The sequence below is a fragment of the Polypterus senegalus genome, chromosome 3, assembly GCF_016835505.1.
Source record: "Polypterus senegalus isolate Bchr_013 chromosome 3, ASM1683550v1, whole genome shotgun sequence".
Classification (NCBI taxonomy): Eukaryota; Metazoa; Chordata; class Cladistia; order Polypteriformes; family Polypteridae; genus Polypterus; species Polypterus senegalus.
In genome coordinates, this window is record NC_053156.1 from 158,395,123 (window position 1) to 158,412,541 (window position 17,419).

The window sequence follows — 17,419 nt, forward strand, 5'->3', positions numbered from 1 at the left end:
TATTAAGAAAGATATTGAAGTGATTTAACACAGTGTCTGAGTGAATTTAATTGTATAACAGCAGTTTTTTTGGGGTTTTTTTTTGTCTTCAGCCAAATAGTAAAAGATGTGCGCAACAACTTCAGGAGGTCAGTAGGTGGCACCACATATTAAAGAGATTCCAAGTAAAACCAATGCAATACAATATAAAACTTGTCCAAAATTAATGTATTGATAAAGCATGGGATGAACACTGATTCGCAAAACGTAAGAGTAATAACAATAAAAACAACTAACTAGAAATATTCAGTTTATTGACATTTTAGTAATATTTTAGTAAATATTAAAACTAAACCCTAAGACTCCAGTACTATGCCACAGAGGACTTTTAGGCTGATATAGATGTGACCTGATCTTTACACAGTTTCTACACAGGATCCCAAAATACATAGAAATAAACTGAACCCCAAAATAAAGCAAAGCTAAATATTTTAAAAGGCGCTTATAAACATTAATTTACATAATATTCCCTCATATATTATTATGGCAGAAATGTGAAAGAGTACCAGAAGAAAGCACAGTAGAACATACTTACAAACACTGAGCATCATGCTTGGTATTTTTTCTTCCTTTGTAAAAAATAATAAACACTCTAATTTGCAGAACCACCTCTATTTTAGATTTACAGGTGTCTTGCAAAATGTATAAGGACAATCACTGAATCAAAAATACACTGCCAAAAGTGTCATGCTAATATACTTTAAAAACATTTTAATAAGTTTGCTTTAGCTCAGATAATAAAACTTATATTTCCACTGCTCATATCAAGGCATGTATTCAAAATTGACATGTACTGTATAATATTGGAATTACTTTTTTTTTTGCTACGAGACACTCTCTCCTCTATGTTGTCTGATTTTTATGTTTAAAGTTTCAAATTCTTCAAAAACTACAATGCGTTTAATTAGTATGAAGCAATAATAATACCACCCTAACACAATATTAATACGTGCATTTTACTTTGGGCTTTTCTTCAAATTAGTTATAACCAAGTATGGGGAAAGGGTGCACAAAATAAAAATTGTAATAACAAAAGAATAAACAACAGAAATTAAACAAGCTCATTTTAATGGACATGCAAAAAACTGTTTGAATTTCCAAATCTGCCATTTAATTTTTTTCTTCTCTCTTTTGGAAGCTGGAGTAATGTTTTTAAGAGCATCTTGGAAATGTACATTTTTACCCCCTTGAAGAAGTGCATGCAAAACAAACAACAAAATCAAATAACTATTAATGTGGTTAAACAAAGTTAACAAAGTGAATGTTTTTAAAATTTCTACTTTAAATACAAGAAATTCAAACATTTCTGCACTCCCTTAAGAGATTTAAATATTGACACTGTCATGGTGAAAACAATAAGAATTATATATTAAAACTCCTAACTGAGCATATGCTGCACCCACAACTTATGGTGGCACTACAGGCAGAACTGATGCCCCTTCTATTTCATGTAAGGCACAGGATGAAATAAATTCCACCTTATAAAAATATTCAAGCAAATTATACTCAAGTGTTTTCTGCCACATCACTTCTGCACATATTTGCTAACTGCAATGACTAAAATACAACCCAAATAACAGAAATCCCACTACTGTACAAAATAAGTAATTCTAACCTTTGTTTTATTCTTACACATCCTTTGCAGCTTCAAATCACTGTTACATATGCCAACTGTGATCAGGAGGTCTCGACTATAATATATTAGCAACATAAAAAATGTAGTGGTGAGTTTTAGAGGGTACATTTTTCTCATTTTCATTTTTGAAAAAGAGACAAGAAATAGGACATGATTTTTTTTATCTATACATTTGTTTTGAAATAAAAAAAACGTACTGTCAGCAAGCAGTCATGAATGGAAGAATATCAGCAAGGTTAAAGATTAAGATTTGAAAGGCAGGGGACATGGACTGATGTAGGTAAAGTGGTTTATTTCCAGAGCATAGAAACAGAGGGATAGAGAGACATAGGAAGAATGAAAGAAGATTTGTTCAGCTGCAACACTTGCTCTTCCATCCTGTTACTCCTCCACCACTACTGATATCTACATTTTCACTGTTGGGCTCTTTTACAGGGGTCTGTAAAATATAAAAAAACACACAATCATATATATATTAAACATAAATTGTGACACTTGTTCACTGTCTTTGAATAATGTATAAATGCAAAGGTTAGGTTCGCTGAGATATTCACAGTATCCTACAAACTGATCCTTCTCATCTTTTAAAAATGCAGAAAGGACTAATATACAGATAATGCTCACTTCCTGTGCCACAATAAATATAAAAGTAAATTGTATTTAGTTTGTAAGCTATTTGAAAGAGAAATATTACTTGAGTACAGTACATCTGCCTTTACAAATATTACAAAACTTAAAGTGTAAGATTAGATATAAAGACATTTTAGGAACAAATTAACACAAATAGTAACAGAGTTGTCTCACCAAAGGACAGAGATACAACACTATCCAAATACTGTGAAGCACAACATGAATATGCAAATAAATTCCTTCAAAGTAATCCTCAAAGTATAACAATTTAGCTCTCTGTGGCCCAATTAGTCAATGCTTAAAAGCATTAAAGACACTAAAAAAGCTGAATATAGAGCAGAATAAAAGAAATTAAAAGCTGCACATTTACTTTTCTAAATTACTGACACAAAAAACAAGAAATATTTTAAATGTAAAGCAATTAAAATGTTTTCTATATTTGCATATACAATACACACAATTTAACAAAACTGCTAACAGATTCATATTGGATAATGACTGACTTACTGAAAGAAATATGGTACTATACTAAAGACAACAAATTAAAATAAATGTGAACTTTTTGGCTAAATGAAATTGACTACAAAATACAGCCCAATTCCACTAAAGTGCAACTCACCTACCTTAAATGGGAGTTACATTTTCTGAATGCTCCCCATGTACTTCCTAAGATAAAAGGAGCACATAAAACAGGCATCCTCCCAAAATCCATGTAGGATGGAAGTGGTAACTTTTGTCAAGTTTCATTTAACTGTATTGATGTTCTTCTTACTGGTACACAGCAGTAATACATTTCCACTATTTGCCACACTCTCTAGAAATTTTAGAGATTTTCATGTATGATTTATATTCATGTTTGGTGTATATATGTCTAAATGAAAAGAATCCTTTTACCATGCTGTAGGCAGTTATCTGCATAAATCCTAGAAGCTTAAAATGTAACAAAAAAAAGGTATCTTTGAAATTGGTGATAAAAAATACTGATCATTGAACCTCAAAATGTAGATATGGAGATGAAAAAATTTAGTCCTATCTTCAAGACAATAAACTGTGATGCTAATAAATTATCCTCGTGTGCTTGGGTGTGGGTATATGTGTGAATATGCCCTGTGATGGACTGGTGCCCAGTCCAAGGCTGGTTGCTGCCAGCACTACTGCACTACAATGAACTCATTGACTGAGATTTTTATTTTAATAAAGCACATATTGCTGTTTTACACAAAATAAAACCTTCACTTCTATCAAAACAAAAAAAAAAAACTTGGTATTAGTAACAAAGATTAACTCATCTTTTATTTTATGAGAAATTAAAAATGTTAATGTCCAATATGCATTTTTTTCAAAACTTTGTTATGACATACTTAATGCAAACATCAGATTAAAATGAAACATTAATAAAGGGGTCAGATAATTTAGCACAGTGCTGAGCTACGTGAAATGACTATCATTGAATCTATAATATACTGCATAACGGTGACATCTTCAACAAAAAAGTCACCAAAAATACCTAAATGCTTATTTTAAAAGCATTTCAGAAGTTAGAAATTATTTCCTTGATACTGGAAAGTATTATTACAGTTTCATAAGAGAGTAAATAACCTAAATCTGAGTTAAGAAATTGGAACGTGAATAAATGTTTTTTAAAAAAAAGATATATAGTGTCGGGCTGAATCTCAAGCTTGATGACTGTCCATGTGGAATGTGAACATTCTTTCTGTTCTCACACTAGTCGAAAGTGTAAGTTGGTCAGCAACTCTATAAACTGTACCTCTGAGTAAGTGTGCCCTGAGATGAATTGGTTTATTGTGTTTGATGCTAATAAGATAGGCTCTAATTCATATTTAAAGGGACAGGTTAAGATCAATTAATGAACAAAAAGAATACAGATTAATACATACCTTTCGAAGAATATCTTCTGCTAACGTGAGGAATGCCTTCTCAATGTTAATATTTGCTTTTGCACTAGTCTCGAAAAACCTAATTCCATGTTCTCTAGCAATCTGAAAGTAAAGCAAAGAATAGGGATATTTAAGTGCAAGCTTTCTTGTCTCACACATACATCCACCCAAACTGGTTATTTTAATGGCCACTTCTGTATGCCAATTTATCTTAACAGAAAACCGACTAATTTGGATATATTTTCTTATTTCAAGTAATTTTGTTCTAATCACATGTGACATATTCTGTGGACTTCCCTTGACTCTATTCATCTAAATGCCAATTTTTTTAGTCTGTTTCAACCCAGGGGACACAGCTGTGGTTTTATATTTCCAGAACACACCTACAATCTAAGGGTAAGAAGCATGCATTAAAATTGCATACCACACAAAAACAGAAATAGTGACCATATCTCCAAAACTGACCATTAACATTGAATATTGAAGAATAGTCCTCTTACAAAATAAATACAGAATTCACAAACTGAGCTAATGTTCATTATTACAAGACAATCACAGCAATTTTTGATTAAAATGTGATTCATGAACATCAAGAATAATAACTTATTAAACCAATTATAAGAATGAAGTTTGGAACACTACTGCAGAAATCAATGATGACAGCACAAAGACCAATGACAACAGAGAGATAGACAAAATTAACATTCAAATAAGATTCACAAAGAATTTTCTTATTTTGTATATAACAAATAATACTGTATTTTTAACACCACTACTCTAGGCATTAAACAGGAAAGAACCATTTAAAATTTTCCAAAATCTAACAAATTGTTTAATTATGGTAAAAAATAGTCTATTAAATTAACTATGTTCATTGAAGTCAGTAGATCTCTACATAAAATGTTATGTAGTGCATCCTTATATCTGTCTTTCTAAAGAAAATAAAAATCATAAAAATGTTCATGATGTATACACCAATAGCCTTACTATAAAGTCATCTCAACACTTTGTTCAAGATTCTCATGAGCATAATAGTGACAAAGTTTCTTGCTATTATTTAAGATCAGTATTTGAAAAATGCAGACTATTTATTGATTATCCACTGTATGTTCATAAAATATGCCAGCCACAACACAGTCCTCCGAGGTTTTGCATTCAATGGATGTGAGAAAGCTCTTTCACATAATTAAATGGAACCAATTACTTAAAACATGTATTGATCATAAAAATTTGTAAAAATGATATGCTGTGATTGCCCGTGACCAAATACTTTTGAACTACCTGCTTAAGTGAATCGATTCTTTTGATTTGTTTGATTAATTTTAGTCTGGGATATATGGGAAGTCCCAGGGTTCACTCTGACCATATAAAAAATAAATAATTTAATAATTCAAGCATTTTGATATGCAGCACTATACATTTTGTATACACGAGGTGTGGCAGAAAAGTAATGAGACTGATTTTTTATTTATCAAAGTTTTTATTTTTTTCAAACATCAATGTTATCCCCTTCAAAGTAGTTCCCTTGGGCAGCTACACACCGATGGAGACGTTGTTCACACTGTTGGTAGCAGCGCTGGAAGTCTTCAACCGGTATGGTCTTCAGCATGTCCGTTACACTCTTTTGGATGTTTTCTAAAGTCCCGAAATGACGTCCTTTGAGGACATTTTTCAGTTTAGGAAAAAGAAAAAAGTCACACAGACTGAGGTCAGGTGAATAAGGGGGCTGGGGAACCACAGGAATGCCTTTTGAGGTCAAAAATTCTGTTATGGAGAGGGCAGTGTGACATGGGACGTTGTCATGATGGAGCATCCATTTGTCTGCAATGTCTGGTCTCACGCGAATGACCCTTTTTCTGAGCCTTTCAAGGACGTCTTTATAAAAAACTTGGTTCACAGTTTGTCCTGGAGGAACAAATTCTTTGTGGACGATTCCCCTTTTGTCAAAAAAACAAATCAGCATTGATTTGATCTTGATTGCTCATTCGAGCTTTCTTTGGTCGAGGAGAGTTTGCAGTGTGCCACTCCTGACTTTGCCTCTTGGTCTCAGGATCGTATTCAAAAATTCATGATTTATCACCTGTGATCACACGACTAAAGAAATCTTGCTCATTAGCGATTCTGTCAATAAGATCAAGACACTTGCTTTTTCGATTGTCCTTCTGCTCAATTGTGAGGTTTTTCGGCACCATTTTGGCACAGACCTTTCCCATGTGCAAATGTTCAGTCAAAATTTGATGAACGGTAAATGTTCAAATTTAATTGTTCACTCAACATTCTTAATGTTAAACGATGGTCTGATCTCACAAGAGTGTTCACACGTTCGATGTTTTCATTGGTTTTCGAAGTTGAAGGCCTGCCTGAACGGTGTTCATCTTCAACGTGTTTCCTGCCTTCCAAAAATGATTTGTGCCAGCGAAAAACTTGAGCTCGGGATAAAGAATGTTCCCCATAGGCCTGTTTTAACTTTTCTAACGTCACACTTGCCGATTCTCCAAGCTTAACACAAAATTTAATTGCACAACGTTGCCCCAAATTCCGCTGTTCCATTTTGCGTGACGCACAACCAAAAACACAGCTTTGCTAATAGCAGTCACAAAAATCACGTAGTTAACGGAAGGAGTTGAAACTCACACTGAGCTATGGCAGGGTACTGATACACCTGCTCTATCAAGGACAACAGCGCAGCGTTGCCAGATTGCTTGCAGTGTTGCCAGTCTCATTACTTTTCTGCCACAATTCTGCCACAAATATAGTGTTTATATATGTAAATACCTAATTTATAATTATAGGATAATTCATATGCCATTGTCCTATTTTCCATACACAAAGCATGATAACATATTTAAGATACATAAAAAATTTGACATTTTGTTACAGAATCACAAATGAATGAGAATTGTGCAACTTATAACGGTTCATATGCGAATCAAATGAACAAGAATCATTAGTATGATTCTCGGATAGTGACGTTTTCATAAATCAAATTAGTCAAGACTCATGGTTCAGGATGTTCTTGTGCATGCACTTCTATCAGTAAAACAAAAGTCCTGGCTGATATGACACTGGAAGTACATGCATGTGTTTTAGTACTCCGCACTCCCATTGAGTTCCACTGAATCTATTAGTTCATGCTCACAAATCGGTTTGTATGATTCACTGAAAGGAGCCATTCAAAAAGAATGAATCGTATGCTAATGGGCCATCACTGCTATGAATCAGAACAAGTCTTAAAGGAGCCCTCCACCTCCTCCTCAAAAAGCACAAGAGCAATCTGTGAAATAATAAAGAAAATTTTACAAGTTGTTTCCTTCCTCTTGCAAAAAGTACGAAATATCTGCACAGATGCATAGGAAACAAAACTGATGTTCTACAGTGTTTCCCCGAAAATAAGACAGGGTCTTATACTAATTTTTGCTCCAAAAGATGCACTAGGGCTTATTTTCAGGGGATATCTTATATTTATTCATGTACAACAATATACATTTATCCAAATACAGTGATGTCATCTTCTTCTGAAATATCGTCATAATTCTCCACACTCAAGCACTGAATTCCAGCCTGAATTTCTTGCTACTCCAGCCGATTTTAGGATCCTCCAGGATCGATGTGCATACTTCGATGTTTGATGAATGGTTCGATGTAGTGAAGCAAAATGCCGACATACAAATAAATGCATTAGTGGTGCTTTGATATTCAAGCATTGCATATTCCCCAAAGTAATGACACGATACATTTTAAAAGTCTCACATACCATGTTCTGTGCCGTCTTTTTTTTTTTTCTGCACCTTTACAATACCATCAGAATGTACAGAGACGTATTTGATCCACAGAGAAAAAAAATAAGAACATATTGAAAATGTCTATTTTGTGATTAAAGTGGAAATTTCAGCTTTAAACTCGAAATGTCCTCTTTAATCCCGTAGTTTACTTTGTCATTAAAGTAGACTCATAAACGTCATCTTAAAACCGACCCAGTTGTTAAATTGCAACGTGGTTCTGGGGCTTCCTCCTGACCTGACAGCAGTGGCAAGCAGCATCACCACACAGAACACATTAAATTTATGATATTCCAGCTCACTGCACATTTAGAATTCCTAGATTTACACCTGATATTTTCATGCATTAAAAATATATGTTATATTTTACAGGTAAATCGTTAACTTTGTATAAATAATGAATTCTGCTAATAGTTACACATATGTATCGCAGGGAGTTACGTCCCTTGTAATCCCTGCCTGGAGTTTGCATGTTTTCCTGGTGGGTTTCCACAATGTGCTCAGTTTTCCCTCCAAAGACATGAAGGTTTGGGGATTTGGTGAAGCTACAATGACATTAGTGTATGTGTGTGGTTGTGTTCACCTTGCGATGAGCTGATACCCCGTCCAGAAATTTTGTTTCTGTCTTGCACCGATGTTGCTGGAATGGGTGCATCCCTGAAATGATGGATGTAATCATTAAAAATCCTTTTCAGAGATATTGTGGCAAGGTGTCCTCTGAATTTAAGGGATGATTCAGGCAAGTATAAACCTGGCCTTAGGTGCCTTACTCTTCAGCTGACGATTTTGACTAGGGCTTATTTTTAGCGTAGGGCTTATATTACAGAGCAGCCTGAAAATCATGATATGGCTTATTTTCGGAGTAGGTCTTATTTTCTGGAAAACATGGTAGTTGTGCCTGGAGTTGTGACTGTGAACAATGGAACAAGCCAGTCCCATGCCGCTGCTGTATGGCATTGCCAAAGTGTGTGCCCCCAAGTGCAATGAACTATATTTTGTTTACTTATTGCTAGTTCATGGGCATGGTTATTGCTCTGCATCTTTTGTTGTTTGAGGCACAGAGGTGGAGAGGTTAGCACTGCTGTCTCAGTCTAGGATAGTTGACAGATGCTTCCCCAGACCTCAGGGACACTTAAAAGACCAATATCATCCACAAAAAAACTAGTTCAGGTTCTCCTTCCTGATTTCAATGCAGAGTTTGGCAAAGTTCTTGAACAATTCTGTGATTTCACCAAACAAACGGTTAAATAAACTCTGCAGCATTCACTCATCACTACTTACATTTAAAAATGGGTTAAACCCAATTGCACCTGTATGGATTAAAATACAGTACTTCAAAACCCAGTAACTCCAGAAGACATAAATAAATAAACTAACTTTCTTTAGAGCCATTGATGGGGATGAGGAGTAAAAAAACACCATTTTGATACATCTTCAGCTTCAACGTTTGCTAACATTGTAAACAACCAGTTTGTTTGTAGTGCTTACTGTAATAGTGATAATAATGAAACTAGTAATGTGCTAAACCGAGAGCTGTCACTGACATAGTTACTCCAGAAAAGATAGTTAAAAAAATCCTCCAGCATTATTTTACCATGGAAGACCCAAAGAGTGGCCGATTTAAAAAAAAACAAAAAAAAAAACATGCCGGAGAGCTGAATGTAAATGGAGAAAAACTAAATTGATACTCACTATGAAAAACTGAAGGCTAAAATAACAGAATACAACAACACAGTCCATCTGGAGAGGCGGTGCTACTTCTCTAAAAGTATAAATAATAATGCTGGTAATCCAAGAGTTCTATCTTCTACTATTGATCGTTTGCTAAACCCAGCTCACTCAATGGAGTTCCTCCAAAAACTACCAGTGAAACTTGAGGCTTTTGCCATATTTTAAACACAAAATTAATGATATTATAAATAATATAGTACAAAAAGCTGATCCAATTACATCCAGGTATTCTTTTTTAAGTGAATTAAATTCATTCACCAGGATAGATTTACCTGATTATGTAGAATAATTTCTCAGTTGAAGCCCTCCACTTGTGTCCTTGACCCAATCCCAACACGCTTTTTCAAAGTATCCAATGTGTTAATTTGTAGTGTGCCTGACACAGTAAACTCATCATTTGATATGGGGAACTTCCCAGACTGTCTTAAGACTGTTGCTGTTACACCCCTGCTCAAGAAAAATACTTTTTTCTGTTTTTGACGATTTTAAACCTATTTCTATCCTGCCTTTAAGTACAATTCTTGAAAAGGCAGTCATTGCACAGCTAAATGATCACTTGAATAAACAAACTATTCTTGACAAGTTTCAGTTGGTTTTTTAAACAAATCACAGTTCAGAAAATTAACTGGTTAAAGTAGTAAATGACTTGCGGGTTAATGTGGACAAAGGGCGTTTATCTGTTCTCATCTTCTTAGATCTGAGTGTAGTACTTGACACCATTGATCACAATATTCTTATAAATAGCCTTAGTCATAGGGCTGCAACAATTAGTCGACGTAATCAACGTCGTCGACTACAAAATCTCATTGTTGTGGAATTTTTATTGTTCACACATCATGAACAGAACCTTCAATAGAGGCTCCAGTCACAAAGAACCACAATAGTTTTTGTAACTGCAATGCACTACATGAACGTAGTATATGGGCAGTATAGTTTGTTATTGTCAAGACTGCAGACAGTCCTACCAATGAAGAACAACATCTGAGGACAAGAAGCATGTACAGGAAAATAAATGTGGTTGCAATGGTGAGTCGGATAGAGGAGGGGGAAGGAGATTGAAAAAAATTGAGACAGAAACTTTCTAAAGTGTGGGAGCACTTCACCGAAAAAGAAAAAAAAAAGCTGAATGCAGATTATGCAAAGAGGAGCTTTCTTTTTACGGCAGCACCACCATGATGCATGAGCATCTGAAATGCAAGCATCCTGGAGCTGTGATGCCGCCGTCTCTTGAGTGTAAGTTTTAGCAAGTAAAGTTAGTGTCACGTGTTAACGTTGATGCTTGTACTATAATGTGTATATCAAGGTTTCGACAATGATAGTTAACTCTTAAACTGACACATACTTGTGGGTTAATGCACCCCGGAAGCCAAATACTTTTTAGCTGCACTTTATAAGTAAACGTCACAATTCACAAAGAAAATGTGAAATTTTAATGGAACACTTTTTTTTTTCATGCAAACAGCATCACAATTACTGCAACACTGATCATTTTACACACTGCAAATGAACTGTAAAAACTATAAAAAAACTACTGCAACAATCTATTTTCAAGGTGCAACTGAAGCCAATTGATGAAATTCAGTAAATCACCGAGCCAACTGTGCTTGAACTGGCTGCATGTAAACACACAGAGGCCAACGCTGATGCTTGCAGGCTAGTCAGTGGCTGAATCCCAGAGACACTGGTGCTGCAGTTCTGCCGGGGCCGGCAGTGGTCGTGAGCTGGCTGCTCAACAAATGTACAGCACTGACTGATCAGCTCCGGCATGCTGGCAAATTGCTCTCTGAAACAAATATAGCCGGTTGCGCGGTTCAATGAATGTACATCGCCGAATATACTCGCCCCCTGCATGCTGGCAAATTGCACTGAGACATGACTATAGCCGGTAGTAGTATTCAATGAATATACATCGCAGAATATACCTGGCTTCGGCTTGCTGGCAAATTGCACTGAGAAACAACTTTAACCAGTTGCGGAGGTCAATGAATGTATGTCACCGCATATACTCGGCTTCGGCGAAATTGCACTGGAAACTGACTATAGCCGCTTCCACCGCTTTAAGGGTTAAGCGAATATAATTTCAGTTATGTTTGTTAACGTGTTTGGAGCTATGCTTTCTCTGCCGGCAAAAGCATTCTTTTGTATTCCTGCTACCTCTACTCCCCCCAAGAGTCTCTTCTCAGCAGCTGGGAACATTGTCTCAAAGAAGAGAGCCAGCCTCACACCAGAGCATGTTGAAATGCTCACGTTCCTGCACTGCAATCAGGAATATATGAAATGAATCTTTTATAAACTGTATATTATTGTTTTATTTTATTTGAATTGAAGATTTAAACTTTTGGACTTTAAGACACACCAGTGGCCATTTTTGGTTAAGTTAAATGCACTTTTTTTTTTTTTTAAGACTATGTCACTTTAGTTTGTATTGTTTAATGTATTTCTTTTTTATTGTGAAGGTCACACTAATATAAAACATCTAATTATTTTCAAATTCATATGTTTCACTGGTTATTTTAGTTTGATTATTATTAATTTTAATCGTGTTAATGCAAAGACATCACAGTGACATTCACAGGTGGACAGACGTGAGCAGATGAGGTAAGATATGCGCTGGAGCCCAGAACAGGATGTGCAACCACAGGTCGCAGGCATCAAAATAGTCACGTATGAAATAATCGTGACTAAATGAAAAAAAAATTGAACGATTAGTCAACTACCAAAATAATCATTAGTTGCAGCCCTACTTAGTCAGTAGATGGACCACTCTTGCAATGTCAAAGTAGTTTAAGTCTTGCTTAACAGGTAGAAATTTCTTTATTAGTTGTGGTATTTATACTTTGATGACACATGATATTCTGTATTGTCTTCCACAAGGATCTATCTACATGCTTCCATTAGTTCACATATTAATCAGATTACCAGGACAGCATTTTTTTCACTTAAGGAATACAACAAATGTTAGATCCCTTATAACTTTGCAAGACGCTGAAAAGTTAGTTCACACTTTGGTTTTTAGTCGGCTAGATTACTGTAATGCACTTTTCTCAGGACTACCCAAGAAAGACATTAACTGGTTGCAACTAGTGCAGAATGTAGCTGCCAGAATTATCCGTGCCACTCAGAATTGACTTTAAAATACTGTTAATCGTTTATAAAGCCTTAAATAATAAATGATAAAAAAAAGAAAGCCAAAAGATTGTCTTTAAATTGACAAGTTTTAAAATAAATACATAGGTAACTGAAAATGTTCTTCAATTCGTACATAAAGGCAGTCGTACATCAATACAGTTACACATGACAGTAGCAGTCGTCAACCTGTAGTGTTCCTTATAAAGCTACCAGGCGTTTTTTAAAAAAAAAAAAAAAAAAAAAGAGGGTAAAAACTGGGACTTCTAAAGACTTTTGCATACATAGTGGCCAAACCAAAACTGCACTTCAATTCCATTATTCAGTCACACAGTACTCCTGCAGCGAGACACCACGCAGTTCTCCTCTCCGATGGTCATTGTCTGCTTCAAACTGAAGTCAGTCTTTCAATACTCACAATGGGTCTGAGGGAACGGCTCCCTATTACTTACACATCTATACCAGGATTGAAACTACACGGAAACCATGCACCAAGACTAATGGGTATTTGCGAAAGAAAGCGTGTTGGCTGAGTGAAGTCTTTCTTACTTCCTCTACTTGCACGAGAAGTTAGCACAGCGTGTCTGTCTTTCCCTTGGGGAACTTGTTTTTTGCTCCATCATTTCTAAAACAGTTTTAGAAACTGGCAGGCTATTGTAGAAGAATATACAACAAACAACAAATATGAATTTTTAACAATTATTAATAATAAAATACACAAATCAAACATTGCATTTTACTATTATTAATCATCAGCGGAAAGCTTTTGTTTCTGACAAGAGAATGTTTGGTAACCTTCTTCATCCTTCCTTTAAAATAAATACAGGGATTAGTTAAACTTAACTTTAGCACATCTCTGCTTCTATCAAAACTGTAACCCAACATTGACAGTAACAACCAAAAAAAAAAACAATCTACAATGACACCTTCTGGGAGTCCACAACTCAGAGTGGAGCTTGGTGTTGGTGACTCACAATCAAACTTCTCAGTCATTCTCACAGAAAGTGCAGTATTTCAGTCAACTTAAAGCTATGCTCACATACTTCTGTTTCAGTCTACTTGTTATGTGATTGTGCTATCTGCCATCAGAATGACTGAGCTTGTGATAAGTCACCACGACAGCTACGGAGTGCCAGAAGGTCTACATGAAATGACCATGAAGACGACTGGGTGTTGACATTAAGGCCCATTTATACTAGACACATCACCGCAAGGGCCTGCTAGGATGCGTATGATTACAAATTGTGTCATCAGTTCTGCCACTTGCACCTTCATGTGACTGTGTGGCCCTGTGTGCACCACTTGTGCTAGACAACAAAACCTGTGCTCATTAGAGGAACAGCTGCATGAAATTTAGCTACTCAAACCTACACAATCTAACATTAAAAGCACATAGCAAAAGCCAAATGTGCACAAATTCATGATGAGAAATCACCTAGACCCTGTTCAAAGATGAAGGTTTGTGCAGGCAGACATGGAAATATCTGAAATATCAATATTTAAAGGCAAAGAAAAAACTGGGGGATTCTGTTTCCGTGCAGTTTTGCGCATTGAACGCCTGAAGTGTGCATCCACGCCTGCAGCTGCCTGCACCTAACTAACTATAAGGGCCTTAAGTGACACAGTTACACTCATTCTCAGATGCAGTAAGTCAACTTGATGCTGTGTTTATTTGTTTAATTTCAGTATACCTGTTATTTGATTACACTATCTGCTGTGAGAATGACTGAGACTGTGATTGAAAGTTACCAACACCTAGCCCTGCTCCAAGCTGCAGACTGCTGGAAGGTATACTTTGAATGACCATGAAGAATCAGCCTTAGTGACAGTCAGTCATTCTCACAGTAGATGCTGCGAGTGTGTTTTTGTGCAGTATTTTGATAAACTTAACATTTTTGTCGCTTGCATATCTTCTCATAATAACTTTACACACTGACTTCTGACTCTAGACTGGAAATACTTTTGCAAGGGAACAAAGTTTCATAAAAAAACAAAACAAAAAAAAAAACTCCCACTCAAAAAATATTATTCCTTCCATCAAAAATGTTCCTTTTCCATTAAAAATACATACATTTCCACCATCCCTAAAACATGCAGTATTGCATAAATGGAACATGTTTGGGAATGGGACCGTCAGACTTTTGCATAATTATTAGCTAACGGCTCAAATATAATCTTTGATCAAAATGTGTGCTTGTAACTGAGGTTTAACAAAAGGAAACCTGTTTACGTGTCCCAGTCTTTCCCCATTTTTCCCAAAATGATTAATTCTTTAAGTTACAATACAAACCACGAAATTTCTGTGGGTTTTCAAAATTATGCACCTCTAACATAACTCATGCATTAGATTTCCAGAAAATTGTAATTTATTTAGAGCTTACTTCCTCAGTTTATGAAAACAGACACACTCTTTAACATATAGCATGTTTTGGTACTGTCAAAAATGCACGTAGAACAAGCTGCTCTTTGAGAGTGATGTCCTTAAATATGTACTTTCTACGTAGATCCTAGATTATATTTCAAAATAAATCTTTGCCCATTTATCAGGAAATCTTGGGATCATAAGAATTCGTTATCATTTAATAGGTTATCAACAAAGGGAGGAATTACTGCTTATTAAACATTTTACTATGAAAACGCACGTTAACACTTTCCACTCTATCTCGTTTTGCTCAATTCAAACATAACCAACTCGCACAGTACAATGGCGAAAATTAAGTCATAATTCACAGAGTAATAGAAAATAAAACTAAATTTACCTTGCAAGGGCCAGGTCTACATTTTTACAATCTAGCATGTTTTATCTATGTCTCCCTCAATTACTTACTCAAACTGAAAAACTGACAAGCATTTGACTATTACTGTATGTTTTAATGATAACTTACTATTAACTGTCTCCCATTTTTTGTCATTCTAGGTGGATAGGGAAAATCTGAATTTAGCTTCTAGGTCACTGAAATGCAATATTGTAATACTTTCATTTTATTGGGTGTTTGATAAAATAAATAACAAGGAAGGAAACTAATGTTGTTCTTTCATGAGATTTTAAAATGAAAACGTCTCATGCAAGTATACACGAGTGTTTGAAACTGGCGTATAAAAAACTGTCAAACCCGCCTACTCTCCATAGTCATCATTATGTTATACAGGATCATCCATAACAAAGATATTGTAATAAGAAAAACTGTATGCGTGGAATGCTTCAGATATACAACATACCTGTTCTCCTTTTGCTTTGGGTACCACTCTTTTCTCCTCCATGTCACATTTGTTTCCCAACAGCATTCTTTCCACATCTTCATTTGCATGCTGAAAAAATAAGCAGAAATGAATGTAAAAGGTCATAAAGCCTCCCCTTAATTCATGTACTTAATACAATCACATGCCCCTGCAAGAAAACAAGTAAATCCTTAAGTACTAATTTAGTGTATTAAAACCTTAACAATGAAATACTGTCAAATATGTTATTTACTTTACTTTTATATTTGTTAATTTTAACAATTGTATTTTTATATTGTACTGATTTAAATGATTGCATTACAAGTAATTTATCAACGTATGATACATTATGTACATCAGATCTAACACTTTTCCATACAAAACATAGAACAAGTTAGAAAATGTATCTGTGTTGTACAATTCATATACGTTAAGGGACTTACTTAACTGAAAGCTGTAACATTTTGGTTTTTATTAATTTCACATTTTTAAAACAGATACTACAGTTTTGTGTATTAATATTATGTAACAATGAGTGCTATACAAAATATTAATGGGGATAGAATTAAGTTCTTGTATTAGTAGAGTCTATAATTAAATTTATGTATCCTGATTGCATGCACTTAAAAACAAGGCTGAAATAGGTCAGTAGAAGCTGCATTAGCTTTCATAGATGCTAGATTTCAAATCAAACAGTTAGTTGTGGGTGGTTTATGGTTAATTGTAGTTCATAATTTTTGAACAAAGTTTTGAAAGAAGTACCTGTTGGCATTAAACTCTGTTGAAGTCTCAAGATAAAACTGTTGGGTGCAACCAATTACTGAAGGTTATTGTGGCACTTGCCGATAGATCATACTAACAGAAATACTGAGTCAATATAATCTACAGATAATGCATCCATGTACTGTAATATATAAGCCCCTTTCCTTTACTAATTACCTCTAGAAAAGTTCATTAATATTACTTTTTTGCATTCCTTACTTGCATTGTTTTAAAATTTTACAGTTACAAAAATTATTTAACCTGGTGAGAAGTAAGTTGACACTGCAGAGGATCACTCAAGACGTTGTTGGCGGTTGGCATCCACATGCCTCTCTCTGCAAGCATTGCATTAATTGGCATCCACATGTCTCTGCCAGCATTGCATTAATTTGTTTTGGGATCTATTTAGCCAACAAGAGCAGTTATTGAACGTGTAGAAGAAGTCTACAAAATATAAAGTTGACACAACCTGCATCTCAAGCCAAACTAACCCATAATTGAAGCAGCACATAATGTTTTACTGGTAGGCAATGGACAGGTTGGAAAACTGATCAATGCTTTTCAATAGCAGTTTCAGAAAATTTTTTGCAATGTTTCAT

At 35.1% G+C, this 17,419-nt stretch overlaps 1 protein-coding gene across 2 annotated transcripts in view; it reads right to left on the bottom strand.

Moving 5' to 3' along the window:
- Positions 1-272: 272 nt before the first annotated feature.
- Positions 273-17,419, bottom strand: part of rab10 (RAB10, member RAS oncogene family) — a 102,504-nt gene continuing 85,357 nt past the window's right edge. For both annotated transcript variants that reach the window (XM_039748130.1, XM_039748131.1), the window contains exons 4-6: positions 16,059-16,148; positions 4,204-4,305; positions 273-2,114 (exon numbers count right to left, since the gene is read on the bottom strand). In XM_039748130.1, the coding sequence (XP_039604064.1) occupies positions 2,028-2,114; positions 4,204-4,305; positions 16,059-16,148 (279 nt within the window). In that variant the 3' untranslated portion in view covers positions 273-2,027. The remainder of the gene's footprint in view (positions 2,115-4,203; positions 4,306-16,058; positions 16,149-17,419) is intronic.